General features: G+C 40.6%; 1 protein-coding gene across 3 annotated transcripts in view; it reads right to left on the bottom strand.

Annotated features, from left to right (window-relative positions):
- Window positions 1-23,908, bottom strand: part of DCAF5 (DDB1 and CUL4 associated factor 5) — a 111,135-nt gene that overhangs the window by 70,024 nt on the left and 17,203 nt on the right. For all 3 annotated transcript variants that reach the window (XM_030559710.1, XM_030559711.1, XM_030559713.1), the window contains 2 exons: window positions 22,120-22,259; window positions 14,410-14,539 (listed from right to left, as the gene is read on the bottom strand). In XM_030559710.1, the coding sequence (XP_030415570.1) occupies window positions 14,410-14,539; window positions 22,120-22,259 (270 nt within the window). The remainder of the gene's footprint in view (window positions 1-14,409; window positions 14,540-22,119; window positions 22,260-23,908) is intronic.

Below are 23,908 nucleotides of genomic sequence, written 5' to 3'. Positions count from 1 at the left end.
GTGGAGCGGTTGGCTTTCTGGTTCTTGTAGGATTTATTTAAGTCTCATTTTCAAGTTTTTCCACCCCAACCAGGAAGGCTAAAAACTTTCATTAAAACAAAACAAAAAACAAAAGTAAATTGACATTCTCATGTGATAATTGACTTCAGGAGCTAGGACTTACAGATTTATCACAAGTCTTGTGATATTTATTTTAAAGAGTTGGAAAACTGGGCAAATATCAGGAAGGGTTTCCCCGGGGTTAGATCTGCCCTATCTTCCAGCTCTATTATCTAAAATGGCCATTGAACGATGCCTTTGCCCTGCCAATGAATTCAGTCTTTCTGGCCAGTTCACTTCTTTCACAAATATCTTTGTGCCTTCTTTCATTTTATCCTTTATTCATAGACAACGCTACAGATTTTTGCATTTGGGGGAGGAAGGGTGAAGGGGAAAGCATTAAAAGTTATCCTTCTTCAAACCCCTCCTTCAAACTCACCTCCACCATTATGACTACAGTTAGGCAGCTGAGTCAAGACTACTGCTGATTTTGCAAAATCATGCTTATTTTACTGTTAACTAATCCTCCTCCTATTCCCTCTCCATTTGCTTGTTTCATCCACCTGTTGAGTCTTCTCACAAACCTGTCCCAGAGAACTCAACCTCTGAATCATCTTCATGACATAGCTGTATAACACCTAGCAGAATAGAGCCCTGATCCCTCTTTAGGTCCCTTAAGAGCCACTGTAAAACTAAATAATAAAGTGAGATCTACCAGACTGTAAAATAGTTTTTCAACAGAAACAGAAAACCTTCTGTTTGATTTAAAAAGCCAAGTGGAGAATACAATTTAAAAAAGAATCCTGCTATGACCACAGGGGATGGTCTGAATCACCTAATAGACCTCTTCCATCTCCAAATTCTCTGATTTAAGATTTTATTATTTAAATTGATCAAAAGTAACAGTTGTACAGTAAGGTGACGGTGTGTGAAGGGAATATACGTAAGCAGGATTCAAAGTAAAAACAAAAACCAGCAGATTCCACCAGATAGCCAGACTGATGGGACACCAGATGTGACATAGGAAGGCGACCTTCAGACAAAAACAAAGGCACAAATTATTGTTTCTGAAAAGAAGCCAATTTAACATCGGTAAAAAGCAAGGTACACAGCTACCAAGGAAGGCAATGTGTTAGTCTGGAAAGGTAATTCATTATGAATTACAAACTGCTGCACTTGAAGAGTGATTGTTAATTTAGCAGTTGAGCCAGAGTCAGACTGCAAGGCTATCATGATGTTGGACACACACACACAGCTAAGTAAATGAACCGAAGTGCAGCCACACCCCTCTTTGGTATCAAAAGTAATCCCAACTTTCTTAAGTAACAAATGATGGAAAGAATAAATCAATCTGATTATGGGGGTAGCGTTTAGCTGCTATATTAGTCCTTCCATTACAGAATCTCAAAGCAGGGATTTACAACTAGCCAACCAGTTAAGCATCACATACTTGCCTGTAAATGGGTAAACTGAGGTAGAGAAAGATAGCGAGATTTGTCCAACTGACTCCATGATAGAGTAGAAAATAGAAGTCAGGTTTTCTGACTCCCAGTCTGTTCTGTGAAGATACTTTTATTCTATGGGGAGGGGAGGGACAAAAACAAAAAAACCCTCTCTCTAAATATCCTTTCAAGGTCCCATTTATCGACTGTTCCATAAAGGATTTTGTGATGCAGTTTTAATGAAAGCTGCTATATAAAATGAAGCTGAGTAGTACTGAACCAAGGCAGGAAAATATGTATGCTGGAAAGGTCAGACCTTTCACAAAGGCCTTGTACCTATTCACTGCTAACACTATTCTGGAATCAAAGCAGCATTTAATATATAACTGCTGAAAGCGTTACAGGTACCCTTTCACAAAAGATACTCCTAGCATAGGTCACTACTGTTCTTGTAGTACAGAGTGCAGCCTTTTTCTTATGAGAACATACTTTGCGTCCCTTCTCAAACACACCATCCTTACTCAGCCCATCCCTCTGCTGCTTTCCTCAAGCACATGAGAAATGAATATGCGCAAGAGAAACATATAATCAAAGCAGTAGATCACTCCACTCCTTTTACACCACCACCTACATGTGACACAGAGGCCCATTGTGTGCCAGCTGCAAAGGGTTTACTATTCTGTAACAGCAGTTCCTAACAGACCTGAAATTTATAACCCATAGCACACCGCTTCCAGGGTATTTATCCATAAAGAAGATCATGTGAGGTTTAGACTAAAAGCTGTAAAATGTATGTATTGTGACTAGATACTGGAAATGTGTTCTTATAGCTTGCAACAAAGTGTTAATTCCAGGTAAAAGTGAAAAACTGGTTTCTTGACAGACCAGATATGTTTACCCATCTGCTGAAATGTAAATTGAGTGTTGTCTCATTCACAGTAACCTTTATGCAGATGAAGGATTGTGCAATTTATCAGGAAGAGCAGAACAGCAGGGAGGGAAAGAGCCTTATCTGGGGGTGTACTTCAAAGGTTTACTGGACCAGCTGAGGGACAAGGAAAGCACCCTATTATCCTGCATCTATGAAGTAAACAAACACTGTTTACACGCATGAAGATGGGATCAAAACCAGCCTCGGCTGGAAATGCTGCAAAAAGCATTGGGGGAGATAAGCCTCCTCTAGACAAGAGGTTAGCTTGTTACATTTAAATCTAGTCTCTAGAAATTGTGTATTTTGTTTTATATGTAACCCTTCTGCTTCCCTTATCCTTAAACGTACTCTCTCTGGAATCTTGATATTTGATAAGGAAAACTTATTCTTGCTTTCACTATAGATATATCTCAAGATGGTGGTATTGTACAAGCTATTGATCCTGAGTTAAATCATACAAGCTGGTGTGTACTGTTCCTTTAGGGTATGGCTACCCAGATCAGCGGGTAGCAATTGATCTATCAAGGATCGATTTATCACGTGTAGCGTAGACATGATAAATTGATCCCCGATTGCTTCCGCCTCTCGCCGAGCTGGAGTTGAGCAGTCAACGGGAGAGCAAAGTCGATGGAGGAGCCATGGCAATCACCCCGCACTGTGAGGATGCGAGGCAAGTCGAACTAAGATACATCGACTTCAGCTACACTATTCTTTTTCATAGCTGAAGTTGTGTCTCTTAGGTCGATTTCCCCCCACACACCACACACACAGTGTAGACCAGGCCTTAGGGACAGCATATCTGGTATTACTAGGAGCATTCAGTGGATAAACCACTGAACACTACAGGGGAATGCTTCAAAGGGGCTCAGGGACCAGGGAACACCTACTGTTAATCTGCAAGGCAAAGTACGGGCTGGCATAGTCCGGACAAGATTGTTTGGATGGCTAATATGCTGGAGGAGTCAGGGAGCTGACACAGTTAAGCACACAAAAGTCTCCCCCCTGCTGGAGGCACAAGTAACAAGGTGACTCTCAGACTTGGGCACCTTGAGAACTGTCAAAGCACCAAACTAAAAACAAACAAGTTCATTAACCGCTCACCTGAGTTTCAAGGACAAAGGAAAATAAATCCCTTATAACAGGACAAGTTATTTGCCCTTTGAGACAAAGCTGAGACACAAAGGTGCCATTTCACAGCTATCACAAAGCAATAGCTTGTCTAAGGAAGAAATATATCTAGCAAGTGCACTACAGACAGCCATCTTAGGACACACCCCTATGCCAATGAATAGCTCTATTTCCCCCCTCCCCTTCCCTCTTGCTTGGCGCATGGCCTGTGTTTTTATGAGTGATTTAGTCTTTGTTCTGCAGGTGTTAAAAACCCTCATTACACACAGACATGGAAATCATATTTTTTACCTATAAACAGGGTTTTTTTATTCCACCTTGTTTAACTATTCTTCCGATAGCCAGTCAAAAAGCATTTGCCTTCCTATTTGCAATTGAGAGATCACAGATTGTGTTCACTAAAGTTATTGATGCAAACAATCAGTAATTTCCTTTTAGAGCTCCTTCCCCCAAAAGGCTAGCAGCTCCCTTGCAAGGGGACCCACAAACAACCCCTTGTGAATAAAGTCCATTCTCTTCTCTCAGACTGAAGAGTTTGTTTTTCCAGACTAGTTCAGCATTGTGTTTTATATATGTACACCTGGATCCCCTAATTTATCTAAGTATTAGAAATATTCGTTTTGATACACTTACCTCTATCACATGGACATTGAACAAGTCTTAATATTTGTAAAAAGCTTTAAGATCCTTAGCTAAAAGGTTGTGTTACTAATGAGAAGCCATTCAACTCAAAAAACTATAAGACTCCTCCAAAGTTTCACTTTGGAGATGGGCCACTATCCCTATTCCATTCCCTTGCCACACTCTCCTCCCCGCCCAAAAAAAAAGTCGAAGATGATTCAAATTAAAGAGCAGCCTGGCCTCTTAGACCTGGCACTCCTACATAAAAGAATATGAAGAACCTGCTCAGTATAAGGTCCAACCACAATTTCTGAATGTGTGTTGGAAATTGTTCGGTCCTGTCTATATTTTAGATTAGTCTGTTTTCAGTGCCCTCTTGCAACCATTGAGGACACCAGTTATCAGCACCTGGTAAGATTTTTTTACTGTCCACAAGTTGTCTCCTAGCTCTCGGAGCCCATATTAACATGAAGGAATGGAGGTGACACAACTACAAACATATAGTGCCAGTCTCCTTTTGGGCAACTAAAACAGTTTACCACAGTAAGACTTCAGCAGTATCAGCCAGTGCCTATTTCTTCTCAGCTTTGGACCCTCTGACCTGCAGCAGAGCTCAGGCTGCTACAGGTCTCAGGCTTGGGTTCAGAAGACTATGGTCTGGAGCAGGCCAGACTCTACTGGGAGTTTGAGGACACACACTTCAGTGGGAAGGAGATGCAGCAGCACAGAGCTCAACACAGAAGCTTGCTGCTAATGGACACAGACTGCATAGTTAATTCAAGTGATCGGTACCCAGGTTAGCTTAGCCCAGGTGTGAGCAGCAACACGGTAAAGCCATCCTCAAGTTACTGTGCCCACACTGTTGCCATCCTCACTCACTAGGACTTCTGTGATCAAATTCCATAGTTCTCAGTGCTGCAGTCAGCAGAGATTAGCACTTCAACGGTTTAGTCTGCAGTCAGATTGCAAAGTGGGCCAGTTACCAGCCCGAGCATAAGCAGCGCTCTCGCTTTAGCCTATAACCCAAGACCGACCTACTAGCTCAGGTGTAAAGCACCACCATACTCTGAGGAGAGGTTTTTCCACATAGACAAAAGCCAGGTCAGAGGCAACACTGAGTAAGATTCTGAGTCCATTGCAAAGTTAAGACAAGCTTTAAAAAGGCAGGGAGGCCAAAGAGAGATGACGGTACCAACCTCAAAAAGCTTGATTTATCTACCAGGTTGTATCCAGCAGAGACTCTTTGGTTATGTCTACACTGCAGCTAGAGGTGCAATTCCCACTGCGGGTAGACAGACTGGTACTACCTCAGCTTGAGATAGCACACTAAAAATAGCAGTGTGAACATTACAGCACAGGCTAGCCACTCAAGCTCAGACCATGGGTCTAGTGGGCTTGGACTCACTCAAGCAGCTAGTTAACCCAAGTTGTTACCAGTGTTGCAACATCCACACAGCTCTAGCTCACTAAAAATAGCAAAGTGAAGGAGACTCAGGCTGTCTACCCGGGCTGGGAATCATACTTTCCAGTTGCAGCATAGACATACCTAGTGATAAGCATCTTTAGAAATACCTTAGTAAGCGTGTATGGGCAGGAGTGGCGTCAGGGTTTTTGGCGCCCTAGGCGGGGGTCCTTCCACGCTCCTGGTCGTTGGAGGCAATTCTGCGGCGGGGGGGGGGGGGTCCTTCCGTGCTCTCGGTCTATGGGGTACTTCGGCAGTGGGTCCCGGAGCAAGTGAAGGACCCGCCGCAGAATTGCCGATGACAACCCAGAGCGTGGAAGGACCCCCCGCGCTGAATTGCAGCCGAGGGCGGCCGCCCTCCCAAATCCTGGTGCCCTATGGGTATCTACACCAGCAAATTAGAAAAAAGTGTTCATCTCAGGAATACAAATATTTGGCAACAAATACACCAGCAGTCTGCTGTGCAAATTTTACAGATTTAAGTACCACCTCTGCTTTTAAACCACTGGAGCACTGCATTTTTCCAAAAGCTACCATCAAAGATTAGATGTGCACATAAAACTTTAGGAAAGAGAAATGTTCAGCACTGCAGAAAACAGGATTCAAGGTAAAGTGGTGGATAAAGTCTGAATGAAGTCACAATATCTTCAATACCTGATCCATTTCCAAAACAGTAATTATGCTGAAGGCTCTAACACCCTCAAAAATAGAACTACCACCACACACACATCCTCATCCTACAAAATCTAGAATAGTACCAAAGATCTCCACAAATTCAATGGGGTTCCACTATCAGTTTACTGCATTACTTTTCACAGCGGTAAAAAGTTGTCTTCAGACACAACTGGAAATAAACGTGCAGATCTCAAATTTAGCATCTAGGCATGTAGGGCATTTGTATTGAATTATGCACTGCCAGGAGGAGCCCAGGAGTGGAACAATAGCCAGTAGTGCAGGTTAAGTGTGAGGTGTGTCAGTTGAGCTGCATGGCAGCACAGAACTAGAGTAAGAGGATGCTACAATTTAGGTCTGAGATGCATTTGTAGAACTGTGGGAGAGGACTGCAAGTCAGATTTGAGGTGCTTTGGTAGAGCTGTGGTGGCAGGAGTTCACACGGCATCTATTTGTCCTGTGCCCATACTAGCTATCACCAGTAATTTCAACAAGTACAAAATTAGTCAAACTCACATCAAAAGGCAAAAATGGCAGGGAAGCGGAAATGAGTTGACAAAAATGCATTTATTTATTTTTTGCTGTACACAGCAGCACAATTTTCATTTAGGAAAAAGGCTGGCAGATGTCCCAACACACTCACACAAATATATATGGCATATAATTTTACTGTACTGAACTAATTAAACAGTGCTTATGTAGAGCTAAGCAAAGGGATGTGGTTTCTTGGCCATTTGAAGGGACTTCTCCAATCCCAAAGCATTTATTTGTTTGACCACATTGTCTGCTCTTGAGATTACTAATTTCTTTCTCCCTATTTGAATACCACAGCTCTTATCGCTTGACACTATGGAACATGAGGCTGGTGCCACAATATGGCCACAGAGAAGTACTAACAAACCCCCCAGTTCCTTTACCTCAGAATAGGTCTTTTTATGAACAGAGCTCCACTTAAAGCACAGTCATAAGATCAGACTACGTGCAGATCTTTTACTTCCACAAAGAACGGAGAGCACGTTACAGTTGCTGTTTATTTAAGGTTGTCTCGATCCAGCAACAACGCTTAACTAACATTCAAACTCATAAGTGCCCTTTCACAATGGAGGTTTGTGTCACTCACAGCAGGGGGAGAAAAAAGTACTAAAGAGCCACTGGGAAGTATTATATGAATAAATAGCACCCAATTAATTTTCACTAGGAGAAAAGTTGGTACAGTCCAGACTAGATTTTTTTCCTTAATCTAAATTATCCTTACATCTCACTTACATAAGGGATGGGATTCAAAACAAAGGTTCCATAGTACCATAGCAGGCTTATTTGCCAGGTGGGACCGGGGGGTGAGAGGGGGGGAAATGATGGATGTTGCACTGTATAGCAGAGTGCAGAGGCCTTACATTGGATCCAGCATCATGGAAATTAACTCCTCAAGTTTCCATCAGCTCACGCCCACACAGGTAGGCAGGACTGAGGCAATAAGGAAAACCAGTCTGGAGTTAAGGCTTGGATTTTCATTGGTGCAGACCACCTGAAGTTCCCAACCATTTCACCTGGTGGTGCTGTCGCTCAGCACTTGGAGACAGCAGTTACATTGTGTGTGTGTACCACTGTGAAAGCTTGCAGACAACCAACCAAAGCCTGCCTCAAATAGTGCTTTTCTGGCAACTTGTTAAAGATGCTGATTGGGCTACAACAAGAACCAGCCGATATTAACCCAATGTATCTCACACGCACAACTTCCAAAATCTTTCACTTCATTCACAGGAACACTTTGACATGTTAACACCAGGACCGGCGCTAGGGGTTTTAGTGCCCTAGGCACACGGCAATTTGGCAGCCCCGCGCCCTGGTCCCGCGGCTCCGGTGGAGCTGCCGCAGTCGTGCCTGCGGGAGGTCCACCGGAGCCGTGGGAGCACCCGACCGTCCGCAGGCACGACTGCAGCAGCTCCACCAGAGCCGCAGACCAGCGGACCCTCCGCAGGCACGACTGCGGCAGCTCCACCGGAGCCGCCTGCCACCCCCTCCGGCAAAATGCCGCGCACCAATAATCCTGGCGCCCTAGGCGATTGCCTAGGCCGCCTAAATGGAAGAGCCGGCCCTGGTTAACACCCTGACTGTCAGCATGACACAGTGAGAGCTCTTCCCCAAACCATCTTAGTAGCTTAACTAAGCTACTGCAGAGAAGAAACAGTCCGACTTACTACTTTAGTGCCTTAGTATGTACAAACGATACCCTGCAAAGGTGCATATCGACAGCCGAATGCCATGTGTGCCAGTTCACTGAAATCCAGTTGTTTGTAATAGCAAGGGGTTAAGTGGGTCAAAGAGACTACAATATTCTCCTTACTCCCACTAATACAGTTAGGATGAGTCCATTCTGTGACTACAGAGGATTCTTTACAAGCTGTTCCACCTTGAGCTACAGAGCCACCTTAAAGTACTTTCTTTGGGGAGACAGGGTGAGAAATGCTCTCTTTTTTACTTTACTGGAGTCCTGAAGACACACTGAATTTTACCCCACTTTACATTTTCCATATGATAGCCCCCACCTTTCCAGGACATTCAGACAAGAAGGAACATCCTTAAAGTCCAAAGGATCTGATCTTTAATTGGTGAGAAGGTTCACTACTGAACGAAGTGAGGCAATCCCTACCTTACAGAGCTGGAGCTTGCTTCCTGGGCTTGGCGTATGAGAGAGGCAGTAAGACCAGGCTCCAAACTCAAGATGCTAATATGGATACGATTCATTAGGCCAGCCCTCTTAGCTTTTGTTTTTGTAAGTTCTGTATGAATAGTACTGCGTCTTAGGCTCAGCTAAATTTTAGACAATTTATGCAAATAGCTTTTTCTTATCAGAAGAGGTAATACACACTGGAGTACTGTTCTCTTAGCTAAAGAAAGAAGTTCTACAAGACAACTAAGAGCTGATTTGATTTTAGGAGTTGCTTGTTTTGTTTTTAAGAGGTGGTGAAAGCTACTGTCTTAACCTGAACACCCAGCTACTTGAAAGCAGACTGACTTATGTGACAATGGCTAGAAGTCATAGTACGGCCACCAGATGGTAACTTTTGGTTACTACAAACCTTAGTTGGATTTGAAGCAGCTCTCTTATAGGTGAGGAGTTCTGTATCTCACTACCAAACCCCTAAAGAAACTATTCAGCTTCTCCCCCTTTCACTCAACCAAACAAGACACTTGTTCCTGGACAGCATTTAACACCTTCACCCTTCAAGAACAAGGCATACGGGTGCAAGCTCAGCATCCTCATCATGAACAGCAGTCACAAAGCACTAATGGGAGTTCATGGGAATGTTGTTTGCTGACCATTTCAAAAGTGGAAGATGGTCAAAAACAAAAGACACCTAAATCCATTCTGATCAAGTGATTTCCAGATTAGTTGACATAGGTAAGAATAAACCTCATCTGACTTTGCTAAAGGGAGAGAATTGAGACGGAGAAAGAACATCCTTTAACAGGTTCCAGGTTTAAAAAAAAAAAAAAAAGTGGAAAACTTGAGAACTTAAAAATACTGTGTAATTAGACATGTCCAAAGGAGAAAATATGTAATCTTGTAATCTGCTTTATTTATTTACTCCAGGCAGTTCTGTACAATCCATTCTTCACTCTTCTACGCAAAGATAATTTTCAAGACATGCACAAACATGTTTTTTGGGTTCACAATATGGATTCTAGATACCATCTAGTGGCACAAAAGTCTTATGACAGCTCAGTCTGAACAATCATCCTCAAGGATTTGCAAAAGCCATGTAGCATTTTCCCTGTAGAACTCACTAAACCTGGTACTAAGGTATTAATAAAGAAAGGAGGAAAATAAGTAAGGCCTGTATGATTTTGGAGATCTGTTTCTTTTGACAAAACAACTATATGCCCCAGCTAGGCTTCATACAGCGCTGTTTGTGTTTGATCAGCACTTCACATGTTAGCACTCAGGAGCCAAAGCACCATACTCAAGATTCCCAAAATATCAATGCAACAGAAAAATGCACTTGCTGCATTTCAAAGCCCCGGACAAGTTGTACTCAAACAAACAGCAGGAACAAAAATTGAAAAGTAGTTTACAGTTTTTATGGTTAAATTAGAAGAGGTGAGGAGTGCTGCTTCTTATAATGTCATAGCTGCTAACCTCTAGTGGCTGATGAACAGAAGGTATAAAAGCCTCATTACTGATAGAAATTCTCCTTAGTGCAAATGGCAAAGACTTTTGTATTTTGTTCTAAAATACGGGTCTGTCGCATCTCAGGCACATTTAACATGTGCGATTTCAGCTTTACACAGTCGGCAAAAATGAGAAAATCACAATTAAAATACTGTTCCTGTAGTGTGGGCGATTCCGCCCGCCATTACACTCAATGTAATTTTGACTATATGTGATTTTCACTTTACGTGATTACTGTGGAACGTAACCCCAGCGTAAAATGAGACAGACCTGTGACCTGGGATTACAACCCAGTTAATTCATAGGGTATAAGGCTAGAAGGGACCACCAATCATCTAGTCTGACCTCCTGCATAACACGGACCATAGAATTTTTCCAAAATAATTCCGTTTGAACTACAGCATATATTTTAAAATCACCAGATATAGGGAAGCCACCATCACAACATTCTTCCAATGGTTAGTTATCCTCACTGTTAAAAAAAAATATATATATGCCTTATTTCCTGTCTGAAATTGCCTAGGTTCAACTTCCAGCCTTTGGACTTTGTTATACTTTTGTCTGCTAGACCGTCAAATTTTTGTTCCCCTGTAAGTACTTATAGACTGTGATCAAGTCAGCCCTCAATCTTCTCTGTAAACTAAACAGATGGAGCTCTTTGAGTATCATTACAAGGCAGGTGTTTTAATCCTTTCATCATTCTCATGGCTCTTCTATGAACCTTCTCCAGTTTATCAACAGCTTTCTTGAACTATTGACACCAAAACTGGATGCAGTATTCCAGTGGCAGTCACATTAGTGAGACACACAGGAGGTAATGTAACCACTCTATTCCTTCCCCTGATTCTACCTCCAAAGATGACATTAGCCCTTTTGGCCACAGCATCACACTAAGTTCATGTTCAGCTGATTGAAGAAATCTAGGGGGTAATGGTGGATAGAGTCACTGCTTCCCAGGATAGAGTCCCGCACCCTGTATGGCCTACATTGTCTGTTCCTAGATGTATATGTTTACAGTCTATTTTGACCCCTTCTCACCATGCCAGCCATCTGGGGGGATGGGGGCTGCTATATCATACAACATCCTCCAGTGTAGAAAACTAGAACAGCTGAGGCATACTTCTGAAAGTATACAAAAGCCTTGTCTAGATTAGAGTTCAAAGAGGTGCTGTTAAGGTGGTGAGCAAGTTGGCCAACACAGCTGAAGAGTCTAGTGTAGACAAGGCATCCGCCTTTAACACATGCTTAACTCATTGAGTTGCTGTAACTTGACCAGTTTAACATGTGCTAAAGGCAGAGTACCTTGTCTACATACTACTCTTAAAATATGCAAGTCTTTGCCAACATATTCCAGTCCAGTCAAAGCCTCAGTGGACTAATCCTGCAGCCCTTAGTCAGTGGAAAAAAACCCAACAACACAACAACCACCCTCACTGAAGTCAATTATGGGACTTTTTCTTGAGTAAGAGATGCAGAATCTTGCCCTAAATGAGGATTTCATGTGTCTGAGACAACTTCTCCCTGCAAAGTTTGTTGAACAAAATAATAATACAAATAGCAGCCAAAAGACAGAACATACTCAGATTGGTGACTCTTTTTAAGGTGACAATTTTGGGTATCAGCAAGAACAAAGCTATACAAATACGGATTAAATTAGTGCCCTCTAAAATAATGAGCAAAGTTGGTTATTCCTCCCTTCTGTGCCCCGAGCTCTCCATTCTGCAATAAGTTACTGCTTACTAAGGCTGAGCAATAGGGCAGAACAGCCCATCCATCTATCTGGGAGAGCACATTTCACTCTATTCTGGCCCATCCAGGAATTTGGTAACTAAAGGCTTATCTACACGGAGCAATTTTCTGGCATATACTGCTGTAACTCCCCATGTGGACACTTATTCTGGAATAGAGAGCTGTGTCATGACATAAGTTAAACTGGAAAAAGGCACTCATTCTGCAATAAGTGTCCATACTGAGAGTTATAGCAGTAGAGTTATGCCAGTAAATTTCCCTGCATAGACAAGCCCTGAGTTGCAACCATGGAAGCTTTATTACCACTGATAGGGGTGAGCCAGAAACAAAGAACCCAGATTTTTGCTTGTAAAAAGATAAACAAAGATATTTTATAGTATTGACAAAGGAAAAACTAAACTGGGAACCTGACTGTCTCAGTGAAACTGGGTCACAGAATTCTATGATTAAACTGTTAGTAGTTATTTAGGGCTTTTCTACACAAACAGTGCACTGCAACCTGTAGTGTAAACAAAGTACACAGCAAGCTAGTACAGGGTAAGTGTCCATGTGGATCCTGCTCATGTGCACGACGAGTTCCCTACTGCACTTTGATCTATTCTGGAAAGCATACTATAGATTTTGTAGTGTATGGCAGCAGGATCCATCCAGACACTTAGTGGGCATCAGACTGGTGCAGAGGTGATTTAGACCCTAGCTTGCCTCAAAAAAGAGTGTTTGCATAGAGAAGCCCTTAAACTACAGCTTCATATTTAAGGGATGAGCAAGGACAATAATGCTCATTAAGGGCTAAATAAGTCTCAGTAACGATCAGAAAAGTTACAGTTAGCTTAGCGTTGAAAGTATGGAAAAGATCAGGTAAGGCAATTTAGATACAGATTCTAACTACCCTTTTAGTTCACTCTCTCAACATTTAGCTGGTTGACGTGTAACATTACAAGGCAGCCAATGAGGGACTCTCACAGATCTTCCAAGTGAGAGAGTTCCATAGCCTAGGACCCAGAGCTGGGAAATCCTGATCAAAGCTAGGTACCAAAACACAAAATCAATCCATTCAACAATTCACAGTTTAAATAAATAGGAGTCCATCATTCTGTCATCAGTACAATGGATGTCTTAACAGGTTTAAATGAGTTTTCTATAGAAGCCAATACTAATCTAACTCCATTAGATGAAGATTGGCTTGCCCTACCAGTGGCTAAGAAATAAATGCAAGTGCGCTGTTGTCTGAGTAAGATTGTAAATCTGGGGCTATGGACAGCATAAATCGTTGTAAACTCATTGTCTTGGAATTCTCTTTTCATTTATCTGCAGGTGCCAATTTTCTTTAGTCTCACTGTAATTACATTTGTATATTTCCAATTACAAAACAAGAAAAAACAAAAAAGGGAAATTTTGTACATTTACTTAAACTGCTCAAAAGAAATCTCAGATTGTGCTGATCAAGAGAATATTAAATTTAGTTCTAAAGTTAAATTTGTAAAAAGGGAGAAAAGAAGAACATTCCTTCCCAAAAAAGCAGCTCCAACAGAAAAAGCCTAAGTGCACATACCACACTCAGATGTTGCACATCAGGGATGTCCTTCATTTTAAAAGGAAGCACATCTCCCCCTCATACTGTGATCTTACTCTCTCATTTTAAAATTGTACATTTTTGCCAGAAAGCAGAATAATGAAGTTGAATTTGACAATAGAAGTCTGAGGAGCCATAGGACTTTTTGAATATCTGAACCCTTGGATAACTGGGAGTTGCTGCTGGGTCAGTCACCCAAGGCACACAGACTTTGAAGACTGATGGCTTTTCCTCCAGTTACTCAAAAACAGCTAGCTTCCACTAAGGTTGCGCACTCAACCAGTATTTCAGTGCATCAGTGCAGGGTATAAAGTAAAGATGCAGTGATAATAGCCTGGTGAGCCTTTCAGCTTTCCAAAACTCCTGGGGAGATGAAGCTCCATTATGAATAAGAGGGTTTTTTGTATAAACCAAGGTTCTACTATATACACACTAAAAAAATTAATCCTCCATTATTGCAAAACTTTGTGCCCTAAAATTTTTTATTGTGCCTCTCATTCAGGTCCTCTCTCACCACCCCACATTTGGACTACAACTAGTTGAATGGCAAGTCAGCACCTATGAAAAGAAGATTAGACAACATAATACTCAATAAGAATAAAGACAGCCAGCTCTTACCTCTGTGGTTTGCGAATATCCCAAAGTCCCACACCCTCTTTAGAGTTGGCAGTAGCCAGTAATCTGGGTTCTACTGGATTAAACATCACACTATGAAAGGCTGATGGGTAGTTTGCTAAGCAGAAGGGCTCTGTTGAAGAAAAAAAAAAAAAAAGAAGATTTCAGACATAAGAACAAACAATGCATGCAACTGTTCTGATGCAATGATTTTGCAACTCACTATACTGTTTCCATACAGTGATCTGAAAATACAGACATCTCCCTGCAGATTCTTAAGTTAAACGTGTTCCAAAACAACATAACTGATGTTTTGAAATCCATCCACATATATCATCTTTGCCCAGTGTGGAAAAACCCATATATGGAAGTTTATTCTCCACATAGAAGCTTAACAGAAGAGTTTAAGGCCATGACATTATACAGATCCAAAATTTCAATCTCATTAAAGATAGAAGGCAAAAGCTGATCAGAGGAATGAATTCCTAAGTCAGTGAGTTCTTAAATCAGAGATTCTCAAAGTTTCATAGTGCAAACCACATATTTACTAAAAGGAATAAATTTCATGGAGCCCTCCCCATTTATATAAGGCAGCTGCAGTACTTGCTTACATGGAAAAGTAACATTACTTAATAAAATTTGGCAGCTAGAAACAAGGGGGAAGAGTCAGAACCATGTGAGAAGCCATCTCTTCACAAATCACTAGCTCACAAATCACTGCAGATCACAAATGCTCTAAAGATCAGTGTCAGAGAACCACTAGCTGTCAATTCTAACCGTTATTCAATAGTTTTGTGATTCACAGAGATGTGCTGAAGTTCAGAAGAAACATACCTGGTACACGTAACATCACATGTAGGTAAATTACTTGGTTAAGTATGTTTAAGATTCCAATAGCATAATCTGCATCAGCTTTTTTTTCAGTGGACATGAAAAAGTTAGTGTAAGTTACATCAATTTTATATTCTGTGATGACCGCAATCAGCCCTGGCTGAATATGGGCACAACTCCTATTAAAAATCAGCACTAAAGAGTCTCAGCACCTCTGAAAATTAGGTCACTTGTACTGGGTTTTTAACATTAAGTACTCAAGTTTGAAAGCGTTGGCAAAAGGTCAGACTACCCAGCAGAAGCAGTGTCACTATGACTCCATGGTAATACAAGAGTGCTCTAATTACTTACATTTATTTTTGTAATCACTAAAACTATCTTCAAGTCTTATCTACAGAACAATAAAATAAAACCAAATAAAAATGCCTAAAAACTTTTTAAAGAGAAAGACATGCAACTAACATGACATGCCTGCCATCATTTCCATTCTTCTGCCTGTATATTACATGTTTTTCCGCCACATTTTTTTGACTCAGCTCTTCAGAGCAACAACTTTTTCCTTAAGTGTCTGTATAGCGCCTACTATAAAATGTGGCACTTATCCAGTTTGGGACCTCTGAGCAGTGAAGCATTTAAAAGAAACATGATGATCTGCTATCCAGTTTGAAGAGGAGCTACTCTACCATTAGAAATCACTGGAAACGGAAGAGTAAGTTGTTTTAAACAGACTGACTTTTGGGTCCCACATTTGCAAGCATCCAACATTTTGGAAATCTATAAATACCAGGGCTATTTTCAAGGGAGAGGGGTGGTTTGTTTTTCTTTTAAAAAAGAAGTTTCATGATCTGTTCATTAGAGAGATTGCCTGGACATCATAAACTGATCACTAGGTTTGAGAAGTTATCCCTGTGATTTCCTCCCAAAAGATCCCATTATTCATAGTCTACCCCGGGGATCGGCAACTTTTTAGAAGTAATGTGCCCGAGTTGTCATTTATTTACTCTAATTTAAGGTTTCGCGTGCCAGTAATACATTTTAACGTTTTTAGAAGGTCTCTTTCCATAAGTCTATAATATATAACTAAACTATCATTGTATGTAAAGTAAATAAGGTTTTTAAAATGTTTAAGAAGCTTCATTTAAAAATTAAATTAACATGCAAAGCCCCCTGGACCAGTGCCCAAGACCCAGGCAGTGAGTGCCACTGACAATCAGCTCATGTGCCATCTTTGGCACGCGTGCCATAGGTTGCCTACCCGCGGTCTACCCTATAGCTACCCATGATTGGCCTTTGGTGCTCGTGAAATTGACTTTTTTGAGGGAATACTTTTAATCAATTTGCACCCCAAGAGGGCTCAATAGTTGCTATTGATGGCACATATCAAATGCCTACAGCTGAGCCAAGTACCTCTAGCTAGTGTGACCTCTAACTATATGAAGGGGAAAAGGCAAATAGAATGCAAATTCACTGAGCACAGGTCAGATAAAGGGACCCTGTGTTTTAATAGACTCCCTTTGTAGCTTTGGTCAAGTCTCAGCCTCCAACTGATGTCAATTTTACAGACAGGGAAACATTTCTATTGTATAGTGCTGTTCTGGTGATTAAAGTTTATGAAAAGCTATTACAAGTGCTAAAATTTATTGGAAGGCACACACAACCCTCTAGTGACTGCAGGCCTAATAGCTCCTAAAGCTGAGGTCTAGAGAGCTGTCCCTTAAAACACACTTACCTGGTGACAGCTAGGCATGGGTCCCAACCCAAGCAGCAGGCCTAAATTTCTCCCTCCCATTTTTACAGCAGCTCAGTTAAATTTGGATACCCAAGACTGTCTGGTGTGTAGTAGTGTGATCAGGAGGGGCAAACATTTGTTTGGCAAGCCCACCCAAAAGCACTAAGGCTGGCTCTAGTCAACAGGCGGTTTCAAAAGCAGACCAAGAGTAGAGCTGATCCTTTCAGTTTACATCATCAAATCGGGTTTCTGCTGGGACATAAGTGTTCTAACATTAAAACAGCAGCCCTCACTGAGAAACACAGACCCCATTCAGCGAATGGAGATACTGGAACAGTGACAGATTGCCAGATGAGGGGTTTTTTTATTTAGTAAATATTCACTTGGCCATGTTACTGTAACTAAATCGCTGGAGTTTCACCTGCATTAAAGACACACTTACCTTTCAAAGTACAGCACGGTACTTTTCTCCTAATTTACGAAAGTCTAACAACTTGTTTAATTTAAAACAGATTATACCATCCAAATGAGTCAATTTAATTAAGGGATTTAATTTGATTGTTGTTCTCTTCAGCTTTATTTCACACTTGCAGCTCTCACACACAGCAATATGAAAAGGTTTGTTTCTTACAAGAGACGTTCAATACCATCCCTCCCAAAGCTTGAGAAAACAAAGTTTTTAAAAGGGAAAGGCTATGCAAGAGATTGAGGGCTTGGGGGAAATGAATTCCACTCTATGGCTGTTAGTTATATGTAAGCTGCTATTATATATTCTATTTTGAGATTTGATATTTTAAAGGAGTTTGCCAGACATTAAGGATTTTGACCTTGCATACATTTACTAGTAGGCATAGTGCTCACTACTACAAATAGTCCCATTGAAATCAGAGAGAGTACTTACCGGTACTTACAGTGGTGAGCACTACATCTTGTAGCAAAATGATTACAAGTTTAGGAATTAAATGTTGAACTGGAGCCTCCATACATGTTTGTTTCTATTTAATCACTAGAAAATATGCAGACTTTATACTGAAACCCAATGACCCCTGGACAAAAGGCCATCCTTATCAACCAACCTCTTAAGAAGCTGCCTCAGAACTGTCTCAAATGGATCGAGTGCAATCCTGCTCCACGTTAGTTATAAGGCCATCTCTTAAATTAGTGTCAGTAACAGGTACAGCTGAAGCAGTGACAAATATGGTTTAAATGCAAGTATAGGTAAATATAATTGATTTCAGAAGCCTTAGTTAAACCTGAGTTTAGCCATATGATGCTAAATACAGTTTCATCTTTTGCACACTTGCCGATAAACAGTGCTCAGCTCTATCGGTTGCTCACACCCGTTGTCAGCAACAGGTAGTTTTCCCAGTACAAACAAGGCTTTACAGTCAGTCTTGTCAGAAAGAGACAGTAAAGAAGGGTGGGTTTTGTTTGGTTGTTTTTTTAAAGAAAAAACTATTCAGAGACCTACCTGTTTAGTTAGGTGTTCACTCAACGTGGTGTATTTTAATAAACCAAATTGTGTACTTACCCAACAGTGGGACTATTAGCGAGAATTTAAAAAAAGAAAAAAAGTTTTGCATAGGGCTGTCACTTAATCGCAGCTAACTCACATGATTAACTCAAAAAAGTAATCATGATTAAAAATATTAATCGCAGTTTTAATCACACTACTAAACAATACCAATTGAAACTTATTATATTTCTTGGATGTTTTTCTACATTTTCAAGTATATTGATTTTTATTACAACACAAAGTGTACAAGTGCTCACTTTATATTATTACAAATATTTGCACTGTAAAAAATGATAAAGAAATAGTATTTTTCAGTTCACCTCATACAAGTACTATACTGCAATCTCTTTGTCCTGAAAGTGCAACTTGAAAATGTAGATTTATTTTGTGTCACATAACTGCACTCAAAACCAAAACTTTGTAACACTTCAGAGACTACAAGTCCACTCAGTCCTACTTCTCCTGCAGCCAGTTGTTAAGACAAACAAGTTTGTTTACATTTACGGGAGATATTGCTGCCTGCTTCTTATTTACAATATCACCTGAAAATGAGAACAGGCATTCTCATGGCACTTTTGTAGCCAGCATTGCAAGGTATTTGCATGCCAGATATGCTAAACATTCATATGCCCCTTCCTTCTTTGGCCACCATTCCAGAGGACATGCTTCCATGCTGATGATGCTCATTAAAAAAATAATGTGTTAATTATCTGTGTGACTAAACTCCTTGGAGAAGAATTCTATGCCTCCTGTTCTGTTTTACCAGCATTCTGCCATATATTTCATGTTACAGCAGTCTCGGATGATGACCCAGCATATGTTCATTTTAAGAACACTTTCACAGAAGAAGTGACAAAACACAAAGAAGGTACCAAAATGAGATTTTTCAAAATAGCTAAAGCACTCGACCCAAGGTTTAAGGATCTGAAGTGCCATACAAAATCTGAGAGGGATGAGGTGTGGAGCATGCATTCAGAAGTCTTAAAAGAGCAACACTCAGATACGGAAACTACAGAACCCGAACCACCAAAAAGGAAAATCAACTTTCTGCTGGTGGCAGCTGACTCAGATGATGAAAATGAACATGCGTCAGTCTGCTCTGCTTTGGATAGTTATCAAGGAAATCCATCATCAGCATGGATGCATGTCCTCTAGAACGGTGCTTAAAGCATGAAAGGACATATGAATCTTTAGAGTATCTGGCACGTAAATACCTTGCGACTCCGGCTACAACAGCATCATGCAAACACCTGTTCTCACTTTCAGGTGACATTGTAAACAAGAAGCAGGAAGCATTATCTCCTGCAAACTGTAGCCAAACTTGTCTGTCTGAGCAATTGGCTGGACTAGGACTAAGTGGACTTGTAGGCTCTAAAGTTTTACATTGCATTGAAAAATAAAACAACCAGGTTTTTTTTGTACATAATTCTACATTTGTAAGTTCAACTTTCATGATAAAGAGACTGCACTACAGTACTTGTATTAAGTGAATTGAAAAGTATTATTTATTTTGTTTTTATAGTGCAAATATTTGTAACAAAAATATAAAGTGAGCATTGTACACTTTATATTCTGTGTTATAATTGAAGTCAATCTATTTGAAAATGTAGAAAACATCCATAAAACAATAAATGGTATTCTGTTACTGTTTAACAAACAGGATTAATCGAGATTAATTTTTTAAATCTCAACAGCCCTTGTTTTGCAAAACGCAAAATGCAGTAGAAATATTTTATTAAACTTCACTCTTTCCCCTCCCTTAGACAACATACAAAAGCAGCTTGAGAACTGAACTAAGCCTGGAATGAAATGCTAGATTTCACCACTAACCAAGCTGTATAGAGCACTCCGCATACATGTCACAGAACATTGCTATATTTGTGTTTGAATAGAGACAGACAAACTTCCAAGAAGGATGCTGGCCAGTTCCAGGTTCTCTTTCTATACTACAGAATGTACAACACTGGACATCACAGCTACCCGAGAATTTCTGTTGTAGTACACAAACAGCAGGGTTCAGAAAAGATGTGGATTTATTTTAATTAGAGGTTGGTTTATTTTTAATTGTTTCGCTAAGAATTAAGAGAGAGAAACCCTGTTAAAAAGTACTACATTAAGACACTTAGTTTCCATATACAGAAAAGAACAAATTTTTCCAGGCAACTAATAAATGTATTTGTCTTCTGTCACATTAATTTAATAGATCACGAAACAACCTGAACACAAAGTAAGCACACACCCAAAAAACTCTCCTCATCACACAGAAGAAAGTGTAAATACAGGAGCCGAAAATTTTACAGGAGCCAAATTAATGAATCAGTCACCTCAAAGGTAAATTTTTAATTCATGTTGCGTACAGAAACTGGATTTATTATAGGTACTTCTGATGGTCTTTCATGTCTAGTTCAAGGACTCGGTTCATTCTAGGGCCTGAAAATGCAGGCCAGGGGGTAGTGCCTGCAACCCTGCTAATCACAGACAGCTGCACTAACCCCAGAAGTGGGTGGCATTGACATGTTAGTGGGCAGAACCAGGACTCCTAGTAGATGACTAATTCAGTGAGGAACCAAAGTACTGTGGTTCCAAACAGCAGCTTTATGCCAAATAAAATGTTATATTAGAGGTCAATAAGATAAAACTGATGTAAAGTCAGGGAGGAGAGGAATGGAAATAATTACTGCAGTGACATGATGAATGTTCTGAATTAAATTTCCAGACAGAAACTATTTTAAAATGGAGTTAAGGGGGAGAATACATACCAGCCATTTAGAGTGATATACTACAGGATATTGTAATTATCTCCAAAATGATCTTTATAATCCTAGGAAATTCAGATTTAAGATATGGAAATGCACAGTTAGGGCACCTAAACAACCTTAACTCTGCTCTATAATGAAACCATACAATAACCAGATGATTATGGATTAAGGCATTTTAATCTCAGACTAGAGTAAAATGATCTTTAGAAGACACTTCTTTTTCTAATGTGTCTTCAAAAAGGGACAAAAGGAGAAAAAGGAGAGCTTAGACATACCAACTGTTGGGAGATGGGATAGGCTCCCTGAATATATGTACGCAGAAAAATGTATATTTAAAACTAAATATGATCTTTGGGGTCTGATATTTGAAGCCATGTAGGCTGGCAATCCTGTGCTATTACTAGGGTTGCCACCTTTCTAATGGCTGGTAACCAGATCCCGAGACCCCATCCCTTCTCCACCTCTTCCCCCAAGGCCCGGCCCCCATCGCTGGCAGGGTCTTCACCTGCACAGCCGAGGCTGCCTTACCCACCACCTGTGGGCTGCGCAGGGCCTCACAAGCAGCCTGGCCCCAGAGGCAGCTGCAGCGGCTGCTGCACTGCCTTCTCCTTTCTGCTTAGGATTGCAACATTTGCCACAGATAAAAAACAAAAACAAAAAAACACGGCACCCAAACAGACACACAAGCTGAAACCTGGACTGTCTGGGTGAAAACCAGATGGGTGGCAACCCTAACTATTACCACAATCCAACATTAGTACAAGATAGCAAATCACCCCCCACAGGAATCATGCATCATACTCCTTCCCCATCCCTCAAATCTACCCCAGTAAAGAGTTCTCTCTCCATTAATACTCTTTTCTGCCTACAGCTCTCACCTCCATGGGGAGACTCTCGGATATCCCAAATGAGAACCCGGCCATCGTCGGATGAACTGGCAAAGACGTTATCATTCACTGGGCTCACTGAAAGGCCATACACTGCATCTTCATGTGCAAACACATCCAAGGTCTCACTGCTGCAAGACAAACATGTATTATTTCCCCTCCTTTTGGTGTACATTGTTTCAGGAGGCAACTGATAGCCATAGTTTTGTCACCTGGCAGTACTGAGTGACAAGATTAACACAGCTCAGACTAGATATGAAGTTCCTGTTATGGATTTAAAAAACAATATTTGCTAACTAGACACCTACATATCTATCACAAAAAGCCTCCAAAGTGTGAAGGTGTTTACAAGAGTGAATTTGCATTAGATAAGTTTTGTAATAAGTGAGCTAGGTTAGTTCCTCTTTCTTTTCAGTCTTTTAAAGGTTACAAGCTACTACTATACTAGTAATTGTAAACAGAATTAATATAAAATAAACAGTTACTCAACTGTGACTTTTTAAGGAAGGGAACATAAGTAAAGTAATGGGGTAAATTTATATATATAAAACACACCAGGAATGAGTTTGGCCCAACATTGTGCTACTAACAGCACTGAAGCTTATAAAATTGCAAGAACTTCATGCAAGGGTGGAGCCAGCAACTTTGACAATAGTAAGGGAAAATACATTTTGGGGGGTCATATCTGTTTTAAAGAAATAACCTTGCTTACATTGTGCTTGTGCTTTTTATTTCATTTGCATTTCTTTAGAGAGTAAAAAAGGTGGTCTCAAAGGGTTCTGATTTTAGTGAAAGTTTTTGTTTGCTTGCTTGTTTTTTTACCTTGAAAGTATTATGAATGTCAACTCTGGTTTCCTGTGTTTGAGAGGGGTCTTCCTGGGGCCCTAACGATGGCTAGCTTTCATTTCTTAATTAAAAAGAGACAAGGAGATGGGAGTGTTGATTCTTTAATACAAGAAATCTTTCACCTAGAGGTTTGCCAGTCATTGGAGTTAACTGTTAAAAGAACAACAGTTTTAAGAAGTCTTAGCTACTCAGCTTTCCTCTTGGGATGTCATTTCACTAGTTCTCCAGTCAGTGTCTTCCAGGATAGACCATATCTGAATTTCTAATGCGGAAAACAAGGTGAGAAGATTCCCCCCTCCCACAACCCCCTTTCCTCACATCTAATCTTTATCCAAACATACAGCAGCAAAACAAGGGTTCAAGCCCAGTTTCCACTCGCCTCCCATTTTTGTAGGTCACTTTGAAAAGGAGCAAGAAAGGAAGAATGCCAAGAAACGACAGGCCATCATGACTACTTAAAGGCTAGAATGGCCAGTGTGAGGCTCCTAGAATTGCTGTATTTCTTGGTGAACAACCTAGATGCACAGTCTGTCTAGCAAAAACTCCAGAGTACAGCAAGTCCTTCAAGGAAATCCTGTCTGAAATTAATGCAAGTTTTAGCAGTGCCCATGCTAAAACTGCTGATCTAGGAGAGAGATTGAGTAACTGTCTCAGGAGGTTTTGGAAACCAGTTTTGATAATATAAAGGCTAGAATAGCAGCAGCAGAAAGTCCCACTTGAGCATATGAAAAAAAAATTGATGGAACTAGTTTACATACAGCCATCATTAAAACATAAAATTGAAATTTTAGAGTGAAATTTTAGAAAATTAAAATCAGAATTCAAAATCTCACACTGACTGGGTTCCCCGCAGAAGATGGTGCAAACAAGTATTGCAGTATTAGAAGAATGGGACAATTGTGCTGCAATTGGACAGAATAGATCTGAAAAATCC

Source organism: Gopherus evgoodei, chromosome 4 (genome assembly GCF_007399415.2).
Source record: "Gopherus evgoodei ecotype Sinaloan lineage chromosome 4, rGopEvg1_v1.p, whole genome shotgun sequence".
NCBI lineage: Eukaryota > Metazoa > Chordata > Testudines > Testudinidae > Gopherus > Gopherus evgoodei.
Note: the sequence above shows the minus strand (reverse complement) of the source record. Positions and strands in the feature narration are given on the sequence as shown.